This window comes from Patiria miniata, unplaced genomic scaffold (assembly GCF_015706575.1).
Source record: "Patiria miniata isolate m_02_andy unplaced genomic scaffold, ASM1570657v1 HiC_scaffold_20, whole genome shotgun sequence".
NCBI classification, from domain to species: domain Eukaryota; kingdom Metazoa; phylum Echinodermata; class Asteroidea; order Valvatida; family Asterinidae; genus Patiria; species Patiria miniata.
This window is the reverse complement of record NW_024037059.1, coordinates 30748736-30769784: the sequence shown is the minus strand read 5'-3', so window position 1 is coordinate 30769784 and position 21049 is coordinate 30748736. Positions and strand designations below refer to the sequence as shown.

The window sequence follows — 21049 nt, the reverse complement described above, 5'->3', positions numbered from 1 at the left end:
TTGTTAGCTACATTTTGATACCCCGTTTGCTACCAAAGACTGTAGATCGTCCGAGATTGACAAAGGTTTATGGCAAATGATGCAGTTTGAAAAGTTGCAAATTTAAAGATTACGCGAGGAGAAATTGCTAAGCATTTATGAGCACACATGCCCGTAATTGTCCCCTGTCGACTGCACAGTGTCCGAACAAAGCGCGAGTGATTCAATTTTCTTGCTCCAATGCACGCAACCACTGTGCGATGGGTATTCCCTGCCGTTCGTTTCGGGCATTGTCATGCAGCAATTTCCACTCGCTGATGTCGTACTGGAAAATATTGTGGCCAATAAAGATGCCTCCTAATTAAGTTGTTTTCAATGTGGCATAAACTCTTAGGAGTTAGGCCCTACTTTTCTGAGGTTGAGCAATAATATTCTTTTGGTGAGTTGGACAAGTTTCTCTGAAGATTTTATGCTTGCGAGGTGCATACTGCAATGGCAAAATTCTGCAACTGAATATGTATGAGGTGTAGTAAAACAAATATAACATGGTTTATTTCGGGTGGACAGTCGATATTAGCTCCCCTCGGTATTGGAAGTTGACAAACTACATGTAGTTCCCTCAGCCTCGCCTTAGGAACTAGTTTGTCAACTTCCAATACCCCGGGGAGCTAATATCGACTGTCCACCCTCAAACCATGTTATATTTGTATATATATATGTCCCTTTTGCTTTTGAACATCAACCAATGAACAAAAGTACATTTGGTTCATATGAGATGTAATACATCAGTCTATTCTACAATTTAACCCTAACTTCCTACGCCGTTTTGCTAGGATGTAGCCTCAATCCTGCAAAATCCTTCAAATGGCCTTGTGGAAAAATAGCATAGCCTCAATCCTGCAAATTCCTCCATTCTTTCTTGAATATGGTCCGTGGAGGGGCGACCACTCCCTGAATCCTGCAAAATCCTGTCAATATGTTGAGGCTTGGCCAATGACATCCTGGAGCAGTACGGAGAATTTCAAGCATAATCCAGGCCTATATTTATGCATCGCTGACCAAAACAACACAAGGTCCAGCCCAACTTGACAAAGTGCATCCTACGGAATAAGTAACGCACTTTTGCCATGTAACCTCAATCCTCCAAATTCCTCCACTTTGGCAAAGAGGATTTTGAAGGATTCAGGGTGGTTAGGGTTAAACAACTTTTCACACAAATTTTGTTTAGCAGTCGACAACCTCTTAACCTTGTGTACCTGTTGTATCCCAGAGTGTCATCCACGCCGTCGTGGCCAAGCTAGCGAGAGGAGACCGAGCCTTTCAGAGTAGCTTTGCCATCCGTCTCCAACACACCCACTCAGAAGAAAGCCACTGGCTTCATCGGGACCTGACTATTGGTCAGATCAAGCACAAGTATGAGAGGATACACCCAGCGTTGGAATGGAGGTCAGTGTTGTAGTGTTGCATTTGGGTTATTGGGTACTAGACCTGGCAAGCATCCCCCTTTACACAAACAAATGCACATTTTTGAAACATTGGCAAACGATTTTAAAATAATGATTTAGTGCTTATAAGCACTAAATCATTATTTTAAAATCGTTTGCCAATGTTATAAATATTATGTTTTATTTACCAACAATTTCAAGAGAGAGCAACTATACGGTCCGAGAAAAATTAAAGGGAATATACATCATTTGCTTTTGCTGTAATTTTCAGAAATGAATGGAATTGGGGGGTTGGAAATATATAGCAAATATAGTTACAGTGACTTTTTTGAGGTTTTGGGTTCAAAGATGCTATAAAAACCAAGGAAAACAATCATTTTCCTGTCGTCTGGTTCCCTGACTCCATTTAAGAAGAAACAGAGCAGTTTACATACATTGGGGAATTGTAAGGTCAGGGAACCAGTCTAGCTGGCTTGTACCCGTTCATAGGTGTGTAATCGATTGCAAACAAGTGCGATGGTCAACTGGGGCCAGTATTTGAAAAAAAGCCAGTTTTTTCCAACGCTGATCGGCCGATCAGCGTTGGAAATTGATACAAAAATACCACTTTTCTTGAAAATGACAGTATACCAGGTGCCATGATTTTACAGAATGCTTTACACTGTCATTCACTAACAGTCCAGCAAGGTATTTCAAAATGATTTGGTAGTTTTATTTTTTGATGTTTGCAAATGTTGTATTTTCCCTTTAAGGAAGATTTGTTTGAAGTTTTCGATAATTAAGCTTCAAGCAGAGTTGTGTGACTCGGTCTCGAGTCCCATTTTCAGTGGCTCGAGTCATGATGACAAAAGAGTTGGACTGGACTCGACCTGCGTGACTCGGTACTCCACCAAAATTACCAGAAACCACTTATCTTTCCAACAATATGATTACAAATTATTTTAAAGACGATCCTTTCCTGAGCAAGCGATACAGTCAGTGCGGTGCAGAAGAAACGCATCTTAGTACTGTACATAAACAGCATGTGTCGGCTGGCTTGCTTGCTTCCGATTTATTGATTGGGAAATCAATGTATCGAAACACGTACCCCAGCGGGTTGTTACACTTGATATTGCGTAAATGCAAGCTTGATGGTGTTCAGTCGGTACCAAATTATCCTTTCCAGACACTGGTGCCTTGCCAGGCAGTACCTTATAATATGTAGTGCTTAAAGGTGACTCGTGACTCGGACTTGACCTTTGTGACTCGAAATTCGGACTTGAACTTTGTGACTCGTCAACCTGCATGACTCCGGACTTGGACTTGGACTCGACCTTAGTCTTTGGGCTAGACGTTGTTATGGTTTGATGATATGCGATAACCTGCCGCTGCAATAGCCTGCTGCCGCGAGAGGGCGTTATCATGACCAACCATTATCACGCATGAACCCGTCGGAACAACGTCTAGGGAAATTTGTAAAATCTCCCCCCGAAAAATGAGCGAAACTAGTGCGCATGCGCTACTTCTGCAGGCAATTACGGTCCATTTTCAGTCCCACGCACATTACACACCACAAAAGAGCTGACCAGTGAAGTTGCACAAAAGTCTTGCTGAATTTTTTATACTACTGGAAGAAATTTAAGAGTTTGTTTTGGAACTACAATGAAGTGTTTTGAATGTGCACTGCATAATAAGCCAAGGTAGGTGCGCATGCATTACACAACCGATATGAGTTTCCCTAGACGTTGCTCTGAAGAGTTCGTGGGTGATATTGGTCGGTCATGAAAACGCCCTTTCGAGGCGGCGAGTTATCGCCGCGGCGGGTTATCGTGAATCATCAAACCACAACGTCTAGCCCCTAGACTAACTTGACTTTTGTGACTCGTGACTCGGATTCGGACTCGACATTTGCGACTTGGACTCGAACTCGACCTGCATGACTCAGGACTCAAACTTGGACTCAGAAGAGGTGACTCAAACTCGGACTTGATCTTTTGTGACTCAAATACAAGTCATGTTTAAGGCATCTGCAAGCTCATAAAATGTACTTGTACATTGTACAAAAATGGCTGTCATTGTTCCATTGCACATGTACTGTGTACGTGCACTTACATTTGCAATGGTTGACTTCTCATTTCAACCCAGCTGCAGTTGGAGTCTGAAATGACTCAACGAAATCCACCCTCTTTGTTCCTCCATAAAAATATTGATCCACAATGTCGCCAGCACTTAACACTTACATATGTAAAGCGAAAGTGTTGAGAATATTACATTAGTCACAGACGGAGGGGGAGTCATGTGTGTCATTATTGTGCCAAGCATCATTGTGTTTCATTAGGACTTGTAGCATAAAGTTACAGGAAATAATTTATAGTGGTTTTTGTTATCAATATTATTAAATGTATTTGATTGTGTAAAGTAATATTTTGAATCATTTTTGTTTCGTTTCATTTTTTAGTTTCATTGTACTTTGTTGTGGTGACTGGTGACTGTCATAATATCATTTCATGTTCACATTACACACATGTATGTAGTTTGGTATTTTTGCTGCTGATGTAAGGATTTGAGCAAAGATTTGCTCTCTGATGAGCAAATAACTGAGGCATTTCTCCTTCCTAAAATGTCAAATTGTTTCAGATGTGACCATGTCTGGCTGTATCCTACAGTTACAAACATACCGGTACATATGTACACAAGTCGTAATGTCAGGAATGACATTTTTTCAGGATTTTTCACAAGGGCGGATCCAGAACACAATTTTGGTGGGGGGGGGGGAGGCAAAAAAAATGTTGGTTCCCCCAAAACGTGGAATAATTTTTTGATTTTTTTAAGGGCTTAAGGGCCCTGACAATTTTTTAGATTGTAGATGCTCTGTGGTGGGATCTGAGGCAATTTCGGACCACTTGAACCAATTTTTTTTAGGGAAAAGATGGTGGGGTGGTGTATTCATTGCCTGCCTTTATTGCGAAGTCACTTAAAGCTACAGTCCATCATTTGCAGCTACCGGTATCCAAAAAGTAGCTGACGTACCGGTAATTATTGTTGAAAAGCATACTTGGTTTAAAGATATTAATGGGATTAAACTCCCTGTGAAATTATTATTTCTGGCAAGCTGTCATATTGAAGTAAACAATGAAAGAAGGCCATTCCAACAATGCGTCTAAAAAATAAATTGCAAATGATGGACTGTACCTCTAACTGTACCTCTATAAAAAAATTGGGTTCGTTTTTGGTGTGTTGGGGGGGGGGAATGGGCCCCTGTTGCCGCCCCCTCCCCCCTCCCCCCTCCCCCTCCCCCTCCCCCTCCCCCCTCCCCCTCCCCCCTCCCCCCTCCCCCCCCCCCCGGATCTGCACTTGATTTTTCATGATTTCAAGATATTTAACTTTCGAGGACAATGCTTTGTGTTTCCCTTTGTCCTTGTAGTATAACACTCTCCCATACACTAAGCACACAAACTTACTACAGAGGACCATTTTGAACAAAAGACCGAACCCCCGAGGACTGAAAGGATCTGTTGTTTTCCCTTTGTGTGTCGGTCCTCGGGGGGTTACATTGTATACGAACCATGCATTCAAATTGTTTTAAGGTTGTGACTTTGCGTTTAAGTGTGTAAACATTTAGCAAATATTTTAAGAACCATTTAAACGTTTAGCCAGTCACAGTGCTGAGGCCTGCCCATTATGTCTGCAGATGTACTGACGTGATTGACATGATAAATGAACAATGATGGACGTAATAAATAGCAGGCAGTCATAGAAAAGTAAAATCTTAACTACAGTACATGTACCCTGAATGTAATCAAGTACCGCGGTGTTTGAAAACATCATTACTTATTTGTGCTATGTATGTTTATTAAACTCAAAGGAAGATCGTGTGAACGTATTATATACATGTCTGTATATGTGTACATGTACATTGTAGGTCCCTATTTTATAATTCGCTTTTGTTTAAAGATATAGTCAATCATTTGTAATTTGTGCATTTTGTTCGTTTGAAGCAACAAAAGTGCTCACTGACAAGATCTAAAGAAGGGTGCTGAACAACTAACCTGATGAAGTTTCAGCTAAGCTTCAGCTGTATATTCCGCGAAAAACAGCATTCTAGGATCTCAATTTCAAATCAAAAGTTACTGAATCATGTTTTGAATTGTTTCGAATTGCAGCTGTACGCGACGTCGCGCACTGATCTGACGAATTATAGCAACCGCGCGCGCGTGTGCGTCGTGCCAATGCTTGGGCGCGCTTCGCCGAATAACAAAACGAACTACTAATTTAAATTTTCCTACGGTGCGTCTTAAGATGCACCTTCTTTCGTTGATTACTTCAAAATGACAGCTTCCCAGAAAGAATAATTTCACAGGGAGTTTAGTTCCCTTACAGTTACTATCTTTCAACCAAGTTTGTTTTTCAACAATAATTACGCCAGTTACTTTTTGGATGGCTGCAAATGATGGACTATAGCTTTAAACGTTGTAGAAAATTTGTAAACGGATGTAGAATTCTTTTCGTTTCTGTCACATCCTTAGATTGTTTGATTGGAGAACAAATCATAGCAGTTGTTACACATGTTTATAAATCCCCGGAACACATCCACAACTTACTGCATGGTAGAACAGGTCCAGCAAATAAATAAATAGCAAAGCCTGACATTCTCATCAACTGTGTCTCGATTGGCATTCTATCATTCTTGGGCTGCCTCCCTGCCCGCTGACAGATGTTGTGTTATGGGGAAAACGTCGCGCATGTGTGTAATACGGTGCAGCGTTCATGTAGATGTACATGTACATGTACGTGTACATTTGTACATGTGTGTAAGGGCCGAGTTTATGTTCACTGAGTCATCGACAGTGTGGTATGGCAGCCAGAGTTAGGCTTCCTACCGTACATCCTTAGCTTCACATAGACTTTTTCCAAGTTTGGAATGTTTGGTCCATGTAGACTGTGCGCAAAAAAAAAAGAGTGAATTGTTTGCAAAATATGCTAAAATGGATAATGTCCCTGTGGTTACTACCTAATAATAGTTCTAAGTTTCCAATAAATTGTAAAAATTGCCTCTAACTGATGTCGGGCACAGAATGTACGTGTACATTGTATCTCTGTAAATTGTGAACATACGTACACATTGGAGACATACATACACATTGGAGACATACCGGTAATGTAATTTAGGTAGTCTAATATTCTACCCCCTTCCAACAAAGGGCAAAACAAATTATTTAAAAAAATAAGAAAACTCTGGAAATTTCCAATGTAAGGATGGTCGTTTGAGTTGGAAACAGTGTTAGTAATACGTGTAAACTTACATTTAATCCTAAATCCTTGAATCCTAACTTTCAGTTCACATCTTCAGTGTGCCTGTACATGTACATGTACATGTGGAAAGTTATTACGCTAAGTAAGACTTACATGTGTGGGGGAAAAATACTTCCAAGTGTACAGAGTGTACGTGTGCACATGTGCAGTACATTGCTATTGAAAGTTAACCTGGGAATGGGAATTTCTCTTCACACTTTTTGTCTTCCCAAGGAATTCATTTTTATTTCACTAAATGTGAAAAGAATTTCCCACAGTGGACAAACCTTTTCACGCCTTTTCACACACGTGGGAAAACATTTTCACGCCTTTTCACACATGTGGGAAAACATTTTGGACCTTTTTACAAAAGTGGGAAAACATTTTCACCCTTTTCACACACGTGGGAAAACATTTTCGAGCCTTTTCACACACGTGGGAAAACATTTTCGAGCCTCTTCACAAAAGTGGGAAAACATTTTCACCCTTTTCACACAAATGGGAAAACATTTTCACGCCTTTTCACACAGATGGGTAAATATTTTCATGAATGCGAATACTAATTCTTTCCACAAAATCTCTCATTCCCATTCGCAGTGTTAACTTTCACTTTTCACATTGGCATACTTTGTCCATAAGCATAAGCACCATCGATATCAGAATTTTAAATAATCAAAATTTTTTGAAATCCAATATTGAGCATATTCGCTACACCGATTATCCCATGTAAAAGTTAAAGACCATAAAGATGACCATGAAGGTGATTAAAAAACAAACAAATTAGGCCCCCAAAAAAGTCTCCGGTTTCTGGTATGGAGCTTGCCCAAAAAGTGGTGCGGTGACGCGGCTTTTTTTTTTTTTTTACCTGATTTTTTGGCTTCAAATGTCGGCCGATGACTGCAAATGGTGCCCGACTAAACTTAGTGCAAATATATGGGAGTCCAGAGAGGCCACATAAAGCTGATTCTCGACCATAACCCAATCTAAAAACATGTTAAATTTGTGCAGCAGCAGGATTCCAGTCAAACCAGTGAGTTTGGCAGTTTTGAGACATCATCTTTCATTGAAAAAAACCCTTTTTCATTTTGCCGACGGGCATGGCTACGGCGACGCGCGCGCACACCAGAAACCGGAGACTTTTTTTTTTTGGCCTTAAGTCCCAATTTTCCGTGACTTTCTCTGGAGCATGTTGCTCAACCTTTTTAAAACAAGTCTCGGCACTGAGAGTTTGTCCAGAACGGGCCTTTTTTTTTTTTGGTGTATAGTTTTACAGGGAGACTGTGAATTCCAGCGAACGCCGCTTGGCATTTCGCGATGTTTTGTTTTTATTTTGAGTCACAAGCACAAATTTCCGCTGAGTTTTATTTCATTATACCGCAAACGATAAGCACAAACGGGAGATTTATTTTGACGATACTTTAACGCATTTTCGATATGATTCCTCAATATAGGAAACTTTTGATATTTCGATATGATTTAAAAATTGCTATTGGTGATATCGATATCAAAATAATTTAAAATAATCCAGTAATATCGATGTATCAACAGTGTTTACATTTAACATTTCATGGAAGATTCACCATGACAAAATTGAAAATTTTGACTGTCCTGCACATACAGTCTGTCTATATAGGGGGAAGGGTGTACTTTTACATGGATAGTTAAAAAACCTAATGAAAAATTCCTTATTTTCTACTGTCTCAAGATATATGAGAGTTTTTTGTTGCATGGTCACAGTGGACTTGATGTAAAACCAAGTTCCTTTCTTTTCGCTCAAAAGCCACAGTATCCAACTTTGCACTTTTCTACTTTTCACTAAGTACGAGCGTCTTCCCGATAGATTGCCCGGTATTACTTGGTTATTTGCTCACGTATTGTGTCATCCCATCTTCAAATATACAGCATCTCCAATATGGAGTGGGTATAGTGTCACACCTCCCTATTGCCGCATTGTATCTGTAAGGCTCTCTAGGGAGTAGCACCAGTGTCATATTCCTAATCAATATGCTATGCAGCAACTGCAGCACAATTAACTTTTCGCTGCTATGATCTGTCCCAGACTTGATCCAATTGTATTAATCTGAGGCGACTTCCACCAATGTAAATATGTCACAAAAGAAAAAAGGGCATCAAATTCAGGAAATGCTGCCCTTTTGTCTGACAGTTCAGTGTGCATGGCAGTTTTTGTATTTAATTTTGTTTTTAATGTTGTACAGCGCGTCCCAAAATACCGGCAACATTTTGTTGCGAGGCTCTAGCGTCGCCGCGGAAACACATACCGCCATTTTTTTAATATCATTTTAAAGCTTGGAATCTGAACTTTATCCCCGGTAAGTATTGGTTTGATTTTCAAAAGGGTTTTGAAATTATTTGTGTTCAAATGAAGGCAAGTCAAAACAAACTCAACCAATTTCAAAGAAAATCAATCATGTGCATTTTTTCTAATGTGTATGGTTCATCATGTTCATGATGTGACGATCTCGTTGCCTTTTACTTTCTGTGTTTACTTGTCTTTTCGATCCACGTAGACTACACCTTAAATGAATGCACAATATTGTTCTTTGTTTCAAGTTTATTGTGAGTCTCTTTTGAAATTCACGTGCAAGTATGTACCAATTCAAAAAGCGCGCTCAAAATGTGGCTCGAGTTTGGCATCTGATGTACCGCATCATCAGTTTTCCTTGAACACGAATAATGCTAAAACTCTTTTAAATATCAAACTGGTATAAAATGGTATAAAAAATAATGGCATTACGTGTTTCTGCATCAACGCTAGAGCCTCGCAAATAAAAGTTGTGGGTATTTTGGGACGCGCTGTACAAGGAATTAACATGTAAAAGTTGAAATGTAGTTTAAATGGATCTGAGTCATCATTGAGATTTTAAATCTTGACTAAACTTGGATCTCATAAATTCACATTTTTCATTGAACACACACATGTAGATTGCAAACATACAGTGTGTACATGTACATGTACGTTACACTTGTGTTGTACCGTACATGTGCATGCCTTGTACGGTACATTGGAATATGTACCAGTACTGTCGTGGCGCCTGTAAATTATACAAGAATTTTTGATATGCATTTTGTATCATCTCCAGATGTTCAAAGAATAATATTTCCTTAGTCTTGATTTAAGGTCTACATGTACCATGATGAACGCTAAACTTCAAGTATCGTATATTACGTGCAATTGATACATGTATGTATGTACAACACTGTGGTATCCACGCTAAATCTACTAGTCATACTGCATAATGTACATGTACTTGTATTGTTCCCTTATGACACATCCAGTTATTTAAAAGAATGACCTAGGAATAAGCACGGTCAATATCAGAATTTTCAATAATCGATATATTGGAAATCCGATAGCGAGAACATTCAATATATCGATTATCCCAGGTTTTTCAAAGAATATAAAGATGAAACTTTGATTAAAAAAAAAAATTAAGTCTCAACTTTCCACGGCTTTCTCTTTCTTTTGAAGTTTACATTGGGGGAGACTGTGAATTCCAGCGAACGCAGAGCACAAAGCGACGCCGCTTGGCATTTCATGATGTTTTTATTATGAGTCACAAGCACAAGTTGCTAACAAGTTTTATTTCATTGTACAGCAAACATTAAACACAAAGTTAAAGCACAAACGGGAGATTTAATTTGCCAATAATCTCATGCATTTTCAATATTTTCGATATTCCTCAATATCGAAAATTTTGATATTTCGGTATGATTAAAAAGTTGCTATCAGCGATATCGATATCAAAATAATATAGAATAATCTATGTATCGACGGTGCTTACCTACATGTAGGAAGCTATAATGTTGATGATAGGAATCGTTCACCCCATTAACTGAAAACATGCACGCATGTATGCAGTGCATATGATATTTCTAACTTGGGCCAATATTGCACAGAAATTGCTGAAAATTTCAACGTTCGAGATACGTTTGCTTAGAAGACTAGGTCACCAGCCAAAATGTGGTGGGAATTGCTGGTAATATGCCATGTTCTTGAACAATAGAGGGCACCATTTATTAATTACCAATAGTAGAAGTATGTACATTGTATATTGGAACAATTTAGATGTATGTACTTTAACTAAGGGAAGCTGGGCTGGTTTTAAACAGGGATGTTTTAAACCTGTTTGGAGCCGGATGACGATATCGGCGATCAAGCCCCAAGCCGGTTTAAAGGGAAAATACAACATTTGCAAACATAAAAAAAAAACTACCAAATCATTTTGAAATACCTTGCTGGACTGACAGTGTAAAGCATCCTGTAAAATCATGGCACCTGGTATACTGTCATTTTCAAGAAAAGTGGTATTTTTGTATCAATTTCCAACGCTGGTCGGCTGACCAGCGTTGGAAAAAACTGGCTTTTTTTTCAAATACTGGCCCCAATTGACCATCGCACTTGTTTGCAATCGATTACACACCTACATGTATGAATGGGTACAAGCCAGCTAGACTGGTTCCCTGACCTTACAATTCCCCAATGTATGTAAACTGCTCTGTTTCTTCTTATATGGAGTCAGGGAACCAGACTACAGGAAAATGATTGTTTTTCTTGGTTTTTATAGCATTTTCGAACCCAAAACCTCAAAAAAGTCGGTGTAACTTTATTTGCTATATATTTCCAACCCCCCAATTCCATCCATTTCTGAAAATTACAGCAAAAGCAAATGATGTATATTCCCTTTAACAAGCCAAGCACATAATGCGAGTCCGTAGTGAGTGGTGGCTATTTCTGCATCGGCGTGATCCCGTAGCTGTGCCAATGATCGAGTTTGGCTGATCTCACGTAATCCCTGCGATAGTGAATAGAAAAGGAAGATACGTTTGCTGCCACCAACAGTCTCAAAAGTCTCCCATTACGAGTCACTAGATTCCACATTGTGTTGAATATCCATGGTTTAGTCTTACATTTATATGAATTTTTTTCTGATTTGAGTAATATTCTATGATTTTGACAGGCACGAGCTGCGGATCCGATACTTACCCAAGGACTACCATGAACTCCTGGAAAAAGATAAGGTCACCTTCTTCTACTTCTATGATCAGGTTAGAGTCTTCAGTTTTGCTTATTCAGTCGTGTACGGTAATTCCCCCACCCTAACCCTAGTCTGTGGAATGGCTGCTTGCGAATTGCACACAAGCGTCTATGACATTCGCGCAGATTCGGTGATTATACTTATGCAAAACAAGACTGCGTCTTGACCTCCAGATTCTGACTATTCAGCGGGCACCTTCTATGAGGTCTTCTGTAACCTATTTATAAGAACATGGCAGCCAATTGACCAATCAGCGTATAGGCCAAACAACACAGGCCAGATGTCTGCCGACAATTTCTAAAGTCGACTCGTATTGGCTGGCGTGCGGGTGGCATAAAATGTGTGTGCTTGGATGTATATCGGACATTCGTAATAGGCTCTGCAAACTTGAACATCTGATCCCCAGACTACTTTAACCTTTGGATGCTGTGCATGTTTCATTCTCCAAAATGCTATCAAAGAAAATCGTGCTATACAGGGTGAATTAAAAAAAAAACCATAATGTTGGCAGCAATTTTGCATTGAAGTTTTGCCTGTAGCACTTTCATAATCTAGGATATGAAAGCCAGCTTTTTTAGTACAGAAAATCATTCAAATCACTCATGTACTTTTCAAGTTATGGAATTTTAAACACAAACAATGTTCTGTCCACAGGTCACAAGAAAACTAAGTGTTCTTTCATCAAAACGAAAACAATTCTGATAGGGATGCATGTGAATGCATGCATCCCTATGAGAATTGTTTTCGTAAAAGTGAAAGAACACTAAACTTAAATTTCCACAGGTTAGTTGTTATGCACCCTAATTAAGATTTTGCGCAATTTTGTTACTTCAAACCAACAAAAAATGAGCAAAATGCAAGTGATCCTTCGTACCTTTAAATAAGCTTCAATATGTGATTAAGAAAATATTTCAGTGAAAGGCTCTCCTCATTGTCCACGAAGTTAACTGATGCAACCGCAATTCATGAATGACTTGAAGTACAAATAATAAGACTCACGTTTCACTTCAGGCCAAGCCACACAATAGACTTCCAATTCCCCTGGTGTCCTTTTGTTCATGAATATAATAAATGAATGGACTGGGAGCAGTTGATAATGTTAAAACGAGGTAACTCTTAAAAAAAAAAAATCCTTTGTGCTTTTAGTTCGTTTGTGATGAAATAAAAAGTGTATTTGCCTTTATGTGACAAAAAGGTGGATGAGGTCTTTCTACTGTAGACTCATTGTTAAGTAGGAATTAGTATGCGTGCAAGGGAGAAAGTATTGACAATACAGTGAAAGAATGATCGTAAGGCACAATTAAGATGATTTTTGAAAGGATTCTGAGATACGTTTCAGTTCTGTACACATCATCAACAGTAATCCTTCTTTTGCTAAACTCCTATAATCAAGTACATTGCACAATGTACATACATGTATAAAGTACATGTACGATATACATGCGTATACATACATTGTGTTGCGTTTAGGAATCAGATGTTCATTTGCACTTTTCCAAGGTCGAAGCACTTTGCGCACATTTCAGTTTCATTGTCACGGGCACGGCGTGGTGCGGTAAATTGTATTAGAATGATTCAATCCAATTACACGAGAATGTCTCATCACATCACATCTTAAACGTTTCTCCGACACTTTCCATTTTGGGAATTACATCCATAGACCTACATGTGTATTTTGAAATGCTGTGTGCTTAATTGCACACATTTCAGTCCCATTGTCGCAGGCACGGTGTTGGGCGGTAAATTCTATTAGAACGATTTCAGTCCGATTACATGACAATGTTTCATCACATCACATCTTAAACATTTTTTCGACACTTTCCATTTTGGGAATTACATGCGTAGACCCACCGGGGTATTTGTACTGGTATTTTGAAATGCTATGGATTGCTCAGATAGGAATATTTGTTTTGTGCACATGGAAATCCAGTAAAACTGACACAAGACGATTTTGCGTCAAGAAAATTATTGGTGTCAAGTATTGCACTCATACTGGAAAAAGTACAGTGACAACCAATGTTTTTCTATGAACAAGTGGGTACAGATACTTTTAACCTCTGCCAGGAGGTATATGTTTTCATTGGTGTTGGTTTTTCTGTTAACAGGATAACTCAAAAAATTATGGATGGATTTTCATGAAATTTGTTTTGGGGTGGTCCTTGGTACAAGATTTTGGACATGATCCGGATGCATGATTTGTTTTAAAGATTCTTTACCATTTTGTATGTGCAAATATGCCACAGACCATGAAACTGGGGCACCCCTCCCCCAAAAACACAATAAGTGCAAGTGGCAGGCCGTGTTTGTTGACTCATTTTACAGGGTGAGTAAAAAAACCCAAAAAGCCAAAATGTCGGGACCATTGTTTTAGTGAAGTTCTGCATGTAGCACTTCCAAAATCTGGGATATGAAAGCCCATTTCGTAAGCTTTCTTTTAGTTCAAAAAACATTCAGATCACTCATGTACTTTTCAAGTTACGGAATTTTAAACACAACCACCATTTTAAAGTTTTGTCCACGGATCACAAAAAAGGTGTGCGTTCTTTCAGCAAAACGAAACCAATTCACACACATCCTCACGTGATTTGTTTTTGTTTTGCTGAAAAAACACTGAACTTTTTGTGATCCGTGGACAGAACCTGAAAACGGCGGTTGTGTTTAAAATTCCGCAACTTGAAAAGTACATGAATGATTTGAATGATTCTTGTACTAAAAGAAAGCTTATGAATTGGGCTTTCATATCCTAGATTTTGAAAGTGCTACATGCAGAACTTCACTAAAACAATGGTCCCAACATTTGGGTTTCGTATTTTGGACTAATTTGTTTATTTCTTGGAATAAGTTGTTTGTTTCATATTTCACTTTCATTCTTCCTTTGTCTTTTTTTTCCCCGCAAGGTCCGGAATGATTACATGAATGAGGTTGCAGAGACCGTAGACATGGACATGGCTCTACAGCTAGGATGTCTAGAAATGAGACGGTTCTTCAAGGACATGCCTCAGATTGCGCTGGACAAGAAAGCCAACTTCGACTACCTCGAGTTAGTACAAGCCTATTAATTCTGGAACCTTACTGATAACTGACATAGCATTGTGCAGGGTGCACCAAAATAAATGAACCCTCGAAGCGCCCTCTTTTTCACAGCTTTTATACAAATATCTTGCAGATATCCATACATATTTAGAAAGTTTAGTCCATTAGCTTTTCAACAACAAAAAAAATATAATTATTGAAAAAAACTGAAAATTACAGTAAAAGCAAATGTTGTATAGCACCTTTAACCCTACCATTTTGAGTGATTTACTAGGAACCTTCCCCACTCTTGCAAAATCCAACACCATATGGTAAACTCAACACCCAAACTGTTGGACTCTGATTATTGGTGGTATGCCTGACCCCATGTAAAGCATAATCAGTTTACTAGTGCAGTACTCACACCAACAGATTCCAACAAACCCTGGTGTTGGAGTTTGACTGGATGGGGAGTGTTAGGGTTATCTGTAGAAACTGTGCACCTTTTGTTATCAACCAAGGCCAAAGGTCCGCATATACTTCTATGCAGATATGATCCTAAGTGTTTCTTTTTCATTTCACATTTTATCAACATCAGACAACAAGCATTTTGTTAATTGATTGTGTACCTACAGATGTAAACATACACCTGCCATATTTCTTTCCGTTTCACATCATAATTAATTCCTTGTGAACTATTTTTCCCTTTATTTTTTAATTTAGGAAAGAAATAGGTCTGAGGAGATTCATTCCAAAATCAGTCATCGATAATACAAAGGTATGTGTACATTAATGGATTTTATGTTCACTGTTAATTTCTGTTGATTTTGACCAAACACCAACTGTTTCTTTGTAAAAAAAAATTGACTTTGATGTTGCAGTGGCCTCTTACCTGCTTAACATTTGCCAGAGTTGGTGTCAACTCCTCAGAAGTGGGTATATACAGTAAACTGTCATTAAGTCAAATTTGGATAACTTGAAACTCCATTTATCTCGAAGTAATACTCTCTGCCCGTCAAGAGAATAGGACATTATGTACATGAATACCCCTGTAGCTCGAAATGCCCGCACCAGTACGGTACCGGCGTTTATCTCGAACTTTTGTTCAGCCAGTCCATAGACAACGCTATCAAAACAGCGTAAAAAGATCGCATGAGTCATTACTGCCCAACACACACTCTATCTTTTCACGTGGGGATGCAGCTGCGTAACTCGAGCCCGTAACCGCAACAAATACTGGCTTTCGAGTTAGCCTGATCGATACCGCTGGCTCAATTGTAACCCACACGCCGGCAGCCCAATCGCTGACTCTTTGTGATGGTCATGTGACCGCATTGTAAACCTTTGCGGATGCGTGTGCCTGGCTTTCCAGTTAGCCTGATCGCTACCGCTGGCGCAGTTGCAGATCCAACGCTGGTGCGCCCTCTATCGGCCATGTTACCGCACATCGGAAAACCCCAAGCGAGGTTACGTCGATCGCGATATACAAACGACACGAAAGAAAGATTTGCTAGATGTAGTTTCACAATTGAGTGGTTTATTGTCATGTTTACGATAGAGCAGACACTGTTACGCTTAAGTCCTACGCATGGCGTAAGTTGCGCACTGTGAAATCAGCTGTAGACATATCATGTGACCTTTGATAGTCAAAATAGCAAACCTGGAATTTCTTTTGCTAGTTATGCAGTTTCTATTGATTTTGTGCTTACTAAGTGATTTGTGTTATTTGATACATTCAGCCCAAAAACCTACGCAAGTTGATCCTGCAGTACTTCAAGCAGTTTGCTAATCTGAACGAGGAGCAGTGTGTCTTCAAGTTCTTTGAAGTCCTGTCCAAAATCCACCGCTTTGACCACGAGAAGTTCAAGTGTGCCCTGGGGGTAAGTGGGATTCCAATAGCCTATTCACATAGAACAATCAGGTCTTTGTTCCTCTTTGATATGCATGAGTAGAAAATTCGTACTCTCATTATCACTGAATTTAAAGGTAGAGTAGATCATTGGCAGCTATCCAAAATGTAATTGACAAAATGTTTGTTAAAAAGCGTACTTGGTTTAAAGATAGTAATGGCACTAAACTCCCTGTGAAATTATTCCTTCTGACATGCTGTCATTTTGAAGAAAACAACAAACAGAATGTCATTTCCAAAGATGTGTCAAGTGACACATTTTTGGAAATTTCCACTGGTAGTTGGTTTTTAATTGGGCGAATACGTGAATGGGTGCGCGCAAGCGTTGACACGACTCACAAACGCGTGCGGTTGCTATTATTTGTCAGTTCAGTGTGTAACATTGCGTAGCTGCCATCGGCTGAATGAGAACATATTCAGGACGCTGATTTTGGGTGCAGCGCAAAATATGACTCGGCACATTTTGAATTGAAATCGAGATGCTAGAATATTGTTTTCTCGGAATATACAGCATTCACCGAGCTGAAACTTCATCAGGTTAGTTGTTAAGCACCATTCTTTAGATAGTGAGCACTTGTGTTGCTTTAAAATGAACAAAATGCACAAATGGCAACAGGGCTGCCAACTCTCACAAACTGAGCATGAGACTCACGCATTTCAGGTTTTCTCACGCAAACAAAATGAATAAATAAAACTCAAAAATTATGTTTAAATGATGATCTTTTGCTAAATTAAATTGGTTAAAGTGGTCAGAAATTGCTTCAGATCGCACCGCAGAGGGTCTAGAATCCAAACTTTTTCGGGGCCCTTAAGCGGGCCCTGAACCCACGCCATTAGGGCGTTCACATGAGCATGATAATTCTGATCAAGTTCCATAGCCAAAGTCTTACTCAAGTTGGCAACCCTGTGACAAATGATCTGCTGTTCCTTTTATTGAATATAATTAGAATGAACGGAAAAACCATCACACAGGCTCCTTTATGGGGAAAATACAGACAAATCTAAAACCCATCTTTTCAAAACACAATTTGTTAACATGAATGGTTTTTTTTCCTTCTATCAGACTGGATGGAGTATTTCGGTTGAGTTGGTCATTGGTCCCGACGATGGCATCAGCTGCCTAACAGACAAAGCATCCGTGGTAAGTATACAAACAAATCCAGCCACAGTTCCATGTAGCCTGGGACGAAATATAGGTAATACCGTGTAGTGGCAATATGGTTTGATTTCGAACTATGTTGATAAAATACCGAAATACTGACAAAGTTTGTATGAAATTTCAATACCATGATATTCCCTTGAAAATGTGGCCAGGTGTGTGCAAAAGCCCCTTAACCCTCCTGCTGTCTGAACAGTCACAGACAGTCAGAAAAAAATCTGTCAAATCAATCACAAGTTAACCCTTTCCGTACCACATTGTTTATTGACCAGGAACCAATTGTTTTTGCTCAGTCATGCGGAAATCACTAAAATGTGACAAATGGATCACAAAGTTGAAAACTCACTTTTTCACTGCCAAGGAGTGATTAAAATCAAAGGTGTTGTGTGTGAAGTTTGTTCCTGGAACTTGTTCCTTTGAACTCTTTTATGTGATGTAAATATCAAGTCAATATGTGCAAAAAAAAAGAGAGTTATGCCTGTTTGTTGATCTGGTCCCAGTTATCAAACTGCAAGCCATTTCACCACATGACCACATGGCACTCCATACCTCAAATCGTACGTGGACACTTCTGAAGCATTATTCTTAAATTTTTGTAATGGAAACACTACATGTATGTATAAATTCCACCGTTAGAACGATCTGAACACACTCTTTCAGCTGGTATATGGTTGATGTATGGGCAGCCAAACATACATGTACCAACATGCCAGCTTGCTGAAAAGCAGTGAATAAATCTGTATGGAGTGTGTTGTGTGTGTGTGTGGTCCATCAGAATCCACCAGTGAGTCCATCAGAATCCATCAGTGTTGTACATATATATCTCGTACATACCAAACATATAGCCAAGGAGTTCAGCTGTTGAGATCCTGAATCAATCAAAGTCCCCAAACTGCTCCATTTCGAGATATCCTGAATCCATCAAAATCCTGCAGTACCGCTTGGCTCACTGTCCTCAATCCATCAAAATCCCCCAACTTTTTCAATATGGAAGTATCCTGAATCCGCCGAAATCCTCCAAAACAGAGGTGTGGATTTTGATGGATTCAGGTACATTAGGGTTAATCGACCAGTGGTCCTCAATCCAACATGCTCTGGTTTCTGAGAAGATAAAAACCTTTTTCATTGTGAAACTGACTTGATTTTTGTTGGTCTGTCCTCACAGCCCACCAAGATGGCCGATTTCACCCAGGTCCAGTCGGTGCAGACCTTGGGCGGCGACATGGAAAACAACAAGAAGGGACTATTACAACTCAGAATATCTGGTGCTAACGAGGTAAGCATGATAACTCCTTGGAAGGAGAGAGGCGGAAGACATAGGTCACCTCACAGACCCGAGAAGCAGAATAAAAAGTGCTTAGCATAAATGAGCGGAGAACCAGTTAAAGACATTGTAAATCACATAATCTTTAGGCTTGTAACCGTGGGTCTGGTTCAATGTGTCTGTGCATGGCATATTGATACGCTTTGATTAGCTCTGTGACGTTTGACCCTGGAGTCACAGTTGCTAGGTCAGGGGTTAGAATCCAGCTATACCTGAGGTCCAGTCCATAGGCAAGATACATTACTCTCTTTACGTAGGATGGAATTTCAAGATAGGGTTTTGCCCTACACCAACAGATTTTTATAAACACTGTGTACTCGGTGTGGAATGCGCCCAGTTCGGCTACAAAACACATTTTAATTGAAACGATATTAGTTGGAAAAAGTTTGATATAAACGTCCACACAAGCAGTCAACCGTCCTTTAAAAACTGGGCATTTTTGTGTTATTCTTGCGAGAACCATGCGAGAATGAATTTCGGGGGTCAAAACTTTATGACTCTCAAAAATTGAGCTGTTGACTGCTAGTTGTGAATCCTGCCGCACAGTGTTTTCGCTTTCTGCGGACATGTGAGAAACAATATTTGTGTATTGGCCTTATTCACGAGTCGGCCATATTGGATTGAGAGTGAGGTAAAATCTTGATTTCTGGAACTTGTGTAGAGAAATGAAAGCAAGTTAATTATTAATTAATTCCAGTCTGATTCAATGAAAAATTTCAAATTTGTAATTACACGTTCCCTAGTGTGTAAAGCCAGATTAAAAAAAAAAATGACAGTAATAGTCTGGCGCCATCCCATTCAGCAGATAACAATTAATGATATACATTCAGGGAACTTGACAAATATGGCCAACTCGTGAATAAGACCCATTGGTGCTGTGTGTATCATGTGACACACACATGAATGTGTACTGTACATTGAATGAACATGGCTGGAAATACATATGGGCATGTCCGCCGCTTCCGATGTAAACAACCATTTTGTTTTCGTCTTTTCTCGGGAATGGTAAGACATCAGGTTAGTTTCCTTGCAACCAGACCTTTGAAATAGGATAATTAAACAATCCAAAACATGAAATGTTCGGAATTTCAGGCCGTAATGCCCCTTTAAGTTGTGAATTTTTTTTATAACAAATGATTTGATTTTCATGACTGTTTTGCATGCATCTCTTTTCCGTAGTCAAGTCATTAATATGCATGATACATTCTAACCTTAGCATAGATGGGCTGTGCCTTTATTCATTATTTAAAGAAAGAATTTGCTTTAGTAGACCTTGTTCTGTCGCATGGTAAAATTAACTAGCATGATGAGTTCTAGCTGAATATTTCACTGCCATCTACTCACAGTCGTTTGAGTTTTGGTTATGTGAGTAATATAGGCCAATTGGTATTTTTGTTGCGAATGACGAAACTATTTTGATCAGTCAAAATGGTACATTTATTGAAATAATTTAGTAAATTTACGGGAATTGATACAATACCCCAGGGTCTTCATTTTTTTCATATTACGTGCAAAATCACGTGACCCTTCCTTCCGGTCCAAACTTGAAGCACCTTGTAATTTGAAATTGGAAAAAGGTGTGAACTTGCTTTCAACGATGTTAGTCTCTGGCTAGGATGTACTTGAGAAAAAAATTAGCGCCCTTTAGCGGCAGGTTGAAAAATGTTCAAAACGATTTTCAGTAGATTATTGCGGCAAAGTTTATGACATATGAAATAGATGCCAGCCCGACCACTCTGCGTTTGTAACTCAACAAACGCGAACCTCTAGGTTTTACTAGTTGCATTCACTGACTTGTGTCACCAACGATAATGGCGCATGGGTATACATATATATTAATAAGCATAGATCCTTTGTCTGAATTCTCACAAATATACACCACATGTAGGATTG

At 39.3% G+C, this 21049-nt stretch overlaps 1 protein-coding gene across 6 annotated transcripts in view; it reads left to right on the top strand.

The window, feature by feature from the left end:
• LOC119728605 (focal adhesion kinase 1-like) overlaps positions 1 to 21049 on the top strand; it is an 80463-nt gene that overhangs the window by 11072 nt on the left and 48342 nt on the right. For all 6 annotated transcript variants that reach the window (XM_038200901.1, XM_038200902.1, XM_038200903.1 and 3 more), the window contains exons 3-9: positions 1250 to 1425; positions 11675 to 11762; positions 14650 to 14792; positions 15488 to 15542; positions 16504 to 16644; positions 17737 to 17814; positions 18998 to 19108. In XM_038200901.1, the coding sequence (XP_038056829.1) occupies positions 1250 to 1425; positions 11675 to 11762; positions 14650 to 14792; positions 15488 to 15542; positions 16504 to 16644; positions 17737 to 17814; positions 18998 to 19108 (792 nt within the window). The remainder of the gene's footprint in view (positions 1 to 1249; positions 1426 to 11674; positions 11763 to 14649; positions 14793 to 15487; positions 15543 to 16503; positions 16645 to 17736; positions 17815 to 18997; positions 19109 to 21049) is intronic.